The sequence below is a fragment of the Penaeus japonicus genome, unplaced genomic scaffold (assembly GCF_977035675.1).
Source record: "Penaeus japonicus unplaced genomic scaffold, GWHDUDI00000001_assembly GWHDUDI00000014, whole genome shotgun sequence".
NCBI lineage: Eukaryota > Metazoa > Arthropoda > Malacostraca > Decapoda > Penaeidae > Penaeus > Penaeus japonicus.
The window spans coordinates 12861394-12866393 of record NW_028234416.1 but is presented as its reverse complement, the minus strand read 5'-3'; the positions used below and the strand labels follow the sequence as shown (position 1 = coordinate 12866393).

Genomic DNA, 5000 nt, shown 5'->3' with positions numbered 1-5000 from the left:
CGTGGTAATATTGTAAATACACCATATTTATATTGTATTTCTATTCTTTTCAGTCTTATTTTTGTATTTGGTTATTTATAACGTTGACGCCAGGCGCCACTACAGTGTGCCTCTCATGTCCCCCGAAACTCTAATATTCGGAGGAGCGCCAAGCTTTAACAAGCCCCGTGACACCTGGGCGGTTTGACACGCTCGAAGGGACGTGATTTCTGAATTATATTATTTGTAATGTATATATGTTTTTTGTAAATATAAGGTGAATGGTATCTAATCTTTATATAACCCCTTTTTTGGAAGTGAAGAGTACGATAAAGCTAAAAGTGCAATACTACCAATGATAAATTTCCATATATAATGAAAGATCCTTTTTACAAGTGGCGCAGTGAGTAGGATATATGGTGTATAGTCGTTGAGTGTTGCACAGCTAGTTCATACTGTTCACTTCATTCAAAAGGGACTCGTCATCTTATGAAACTAATACATTGTATATTTTTTAAGGAAATGGCTTTGTCGGTGGCTGTGATACTGGTGAGTGCTTGTAAACCACGGGCATGCGCAAAAGGGAGGTGCAGGTGAGGCAAGTGATTGTTATCGTAACTATAGTGACAGTGTATTCTCGCGTGTGAGGGAATTGTCTTCGCTGTAATTCCTATAGTTCGTTGTTCGGAAGCCGTAATTCGCTTCCAGAATTTTTGGTTACGTATAAGGGGCCGGTTAATGATACGGCTAATACCTCGTAACTGTGATTATCAGCTTTGTGTTTTATGCTGTGGATGTCACATTGGAGATTATCCTCCGTATTTGATTTACTTAAATGTTTGACTTGTATTGTTTACTTGTTGGCATTGTTTATAGTTTAATTGTAACATGAAATCTATTACTGATATTATGAAAGAAGCTCAGTCTCTCGGGTTGAGTGCTGATGCTATTGAACGTTTGTTAGATTATGAACGAGCGAGAGACGAACGCGAGGAGCGAGCTGCTGAACGCGAAATGAAGAAATATGAATTAGAACTTGAAGAGGCTGACAAGCGCCGCTCTCACGAACTCGCTATGGCTCATTTACCCAGTGCTAGTGTTGAAAGCAGAAATGCATCATTTCAAGTGTATGATGATTTAAGATTGCCTACTTTTCATGATGGCCAAGACGAAATAGATAGTTACTTGCAAAGATTTGAGCGATTAGCTATTTTACATAAATGGAATCAAGAGGATTACCATGTTTACTTGGGATCGCTTTTGAGAGGCCATGCTTTGAAGGTGTACGTATCGTTACCTGATGAAACGGTGAAAAACTATGATAAGTTGAAAGAGGCTTTGCTTAGAGCTTACTCAGTAGATGCTGATAGATATCGACGTTTGTTCCGCGAGAGTAGATGTGGGGAGAAGGAATCTTATATTCAAATGGTCGTTCGTATGGAGCATTATTTAGACAGATGGATTTCTCTAAGTAACGTTGATAAGGATTATAATTCAATTTTTGATTTCTTGGTTAGAGAACAAATTCTTAATAATTGCAGTGCTGATTTGAGGGTGTTCTTAAAAGAACATGATTACGGTAATGCTAATGAATTGGCCGAAGCAGCCGAGAGATACAGAAGTGCTCATAATTTTCGTAGATCTTCGAGGTTTTCTCAGCAGAGCAAATTTAATGTAAGTAAGGATAACATAGAATTAACATGTCACGGCTGTGGTAAGACTGGTCACATTAGGCCTAACTGTCCTGAAAACCCGAAAAAATTTAAGAGAATAAGCACTACTAGTGGTAAAGTTAGCTTTGTTTTTGAGTCGGAACTAAAACCAAATACTTGCATCATTGATGATAATGGATGTATTTTCAATAAGCGTGCTGAAGTGATGCTTGACTCTGGTTGCTCTACTGTCGTTGTGAAGGATAGTCTGGTTCCAGCGAATTATAAACATGGGAAATTGGTGAAGGTGTATGATTATCTGGGAATTCCTAATTATTTCCCACAGATAAGATGTTTCATAAAGTCTAGATTCTTTACTGGTTGGGTTAATGCTATTGCCGCTCCCATAAAATTTGCAGACATATTAATTGGACTTTTTCCAGGTGTTAATATCCCGCCTGATTCCAAACCTGCTGACGATCCTGATCCTGTCCGTCCTGATCCTGGTCCTTCCGAATTATCTGAAGATCCTAACTTATCCCTTCCTAACTTTTCGAGTCAATTAAATAAGGTATGTAATGACATTCGTTCTGGTGATCCGTCATTAGAGGTTGTCATGGGTGTGGAGACTCGTGCTATGACAAAGAATTCAGACGAAAGTAAGCCTTTGAATTGTGTCGCAGTGTCACAACTTGACATTAATAAAAGCGATGTAATTAATGCACAGAATACATGTCCTACTTTGAGATCAATTAGGGAAAAGATAGAAACAGGAAGTACATGTAAAGTTAAGAATAGAACAGTAAAATACGAACTGATTGGAGGATTAATCTATAGAATCTGTTTGGATAGCAAATACGATCATGAAGTGGGTGAAAAGCAATTGATTGTTCCTGAAGTTTATAGAAGTAAAATACTAAGCCTTGCACATGACTCATTGACAGCAGGTCACTTTTCACATAGGAAAACTAGCATTAAGATATTTAGAAAGTTTTTCTGGCCTGGAGCAGCTGCAGATATTAAACGCTATTGCAGATCATGTCACATATGCCAAAAAGTCGCGCACAAAGGCAGTGTAAAGAGGGTGCCGATGAAAACTGTTCCCGTCATTTCTGAGCCTTTCTCACGCGTTGCTATTGACATTGTTGGCCCAATAACCCCTTGTTCTGACCGTGGACATAAATATATATTAACTATGATAGATTATGCGACTCGTTTCCCCGAAGCTGTCTGTCTGAAGAACATCGATACTGTGACGATTGCAGAAAGTTTAGTTGATATTTTCTCTCGGGTTGGCATTCCAAAAGAAATCTTATCGGATCGTGGTACGCAATTTAGATCAGATTTGATGGCCGAAATTCATAGATTACTGTCCGTTAAAGCTCTATATACAACGCCGTATCATGCGTGTTGCAATGGCGCGGTTGAACGCTTAAATGGAGTCTTGAAAGCAATGATTAAAAAGCTCTGCTCTGACCATCCGCAAGACTGGGATAGATACCTTCCTGCTGTTCTTTTTGCTTACAGAGAAATACCGAACGATTCGTTGAAGTTTTCTCCGTTTGAACTTCTTTATGGTAGACAAATTAGAGGTCCACTCACAATTTTGCATGAACTTTGGTCGAACGATGATATCGAGAGTGAAGTTAAGTCTACATATCAATATGTGACTGATTTAAGATCTAGATTAGAGGAAACAGCTAAGTTAGCCGTCTCTCAAGCTGAAATTAGTAGCAAGAATTATAAAAGCTATTACGATCTAAAATCTCGGAATCGTAAGCTTATGATAAATGATGAAGTGCTTGTACTCTTGCCAACTAACCACAATAAAATGATTATGCAATGGAAAGGGCCTTATCCTGTCATTGATGCTAAAGATAATGGAGTAGATTATCTTATAAAAGTTCGTGGAAAAAGTAAATTATTTCACATCAATATGTTAAAGCGGTATTACCGCCGCGATGAATCTGCACTTACGAAAAGCAGAATGGTGAATGTGTGTGTTGTAGATGAAAATGATAATGATAATGAAGGTGAAACCATGTATTTTGAAATGGAAAGTAATTATTCATTAAATATAGGAATCGATCTAAATGTACAGAAAAAGGATGATATAAATAGTCTTATTTCTGAATATCCTGATGTATTTACAGATAAACCAGGGCGTACAAACTCTCTAGAGCATGTAATCAAGCTTGAGACAACTAAACCTGTTTGTAAAAAGCCTTATCCCATACCATATAACCTAACTGATGTATTCAACAAGGAAGTTGATAAGATGCTTGAGCTTGGCATAATAGAACCATCTGTGTCACCTTATTGTTCACCTGTTGTACTTGTAAGGAAACGCGATCAAAGTTACAGATTTTGTATTGACTTTCGAAGTTTAAATGACATTACAATTTTTGACTGTGAACCGATGCCTACTACAGATGAAGCTTTAGGTAACTTTAGAAATGATCTGTATTTTACTGAGGTAGATCTTAAACTAGGCTATTGGCAGATCCCCCTGTCTGCCGAATCCAAGATTTATACTGCATTTTCAACTAATAGAGGTCTTATGCAATTTGTGAGGATGCCATTTGGTCTTAAAACAGCCTGTGCTACATTTGTTAGACTAATGAGGGAATGTTATTTTTGGAATTAAAAAATACTGACTGTTATTTTGACAATATTGTAATTCATAATTTTAACTGGTTTGAACATTTACAGGATCTGAGGAGTTTGCTGGATAGATTACGTTTACATGGCTTAACAGCTGGTGTAAGTAAGTGCTTCTTTGGGTACAATAAAATAAATTATCTTGGAGTTGTTCTTGGAAAAAACGTTATTGAACCACCTGATGAGAGGATAAAAGCAATTCAGTCAATGCCTTTACCAGAAACCAAAAAGGAGCTAAGATCTTTCATTGGGAAAACAATTTTTCCTACTATAAGAAATTCATTCATAAATTCTGGCAAGACATAAGTGCTCAATAGAACCGCTATTAAAGTAAAATTCTATAATAAACTGAATTGGAATAGGACCAAGTTTGCTAGCTTTCATGAACTTAATTCTAAAATAGAATGGTATGCCAGAGTGTGTCTTCCTGATCATACAAAGACGATTTATTTACTGGTGACGCCACTGAGAACGTTTTAGAGGGGCCGTTCTCTTCTCGGCAAGAACATAATGAAACTAAGTGCCATAGCTTATGCAAGCAGAAGTTACTGGATAGAGAGAAAATTTGCATCCATAGAAAAGGAATGTGTATCATTGTTTTGGGGCTGTAAATAATTAAGACTTACCTCAATGGGCAAAAAGAATTGTGTTTGGAGATGATCACAACCTTAGTGACCTCTCAGAAATATGAAAAACTTTCCCAAAGGT

General features: G+C 37.3%; 1 protein-coding gene across 1 annotated transcript; it reads left to right on the top strand.

The window, feature by feature from the left end:
* The first annotated feature begins 564 nt into the window (after window positions 1-564).
* On the top strand, window positions 565-4598 carry LOC147470513 (uncharacterized). Its single transcript, XM_086543707.1, has 2 exons — window positions 565-2202; window positions 4344-4598. The coding sequence occupies exons 1-2, from the start codon at window positions 868-870 to the stop codon at window positions 4596-4598; spliced, it is 1590 nt and encodes a 529-aa protein (XP_086399833.1). The 5' UTR covers window positions 565-867.
* Window positions 4599-5000: the final 402 nt, after the last annotated feature.

Excerpts from the sequence above, each read along its gene's own strand:
- LOC147470513 (XM_086543707.1), top strand. The coding sequence starts at position 868 with ATGAAATCTATTACTGATATTATGAAAGAAGCTCAGTCTCTCGGGTTG. Across the intron at positions 2,203-4,343 it reads TTTCGAGTCAATTAAATAAG|GATCTGAGGAGTTTGCTGGA; the intron begins GTATGTAATGAC and ends GAACATTTACAG.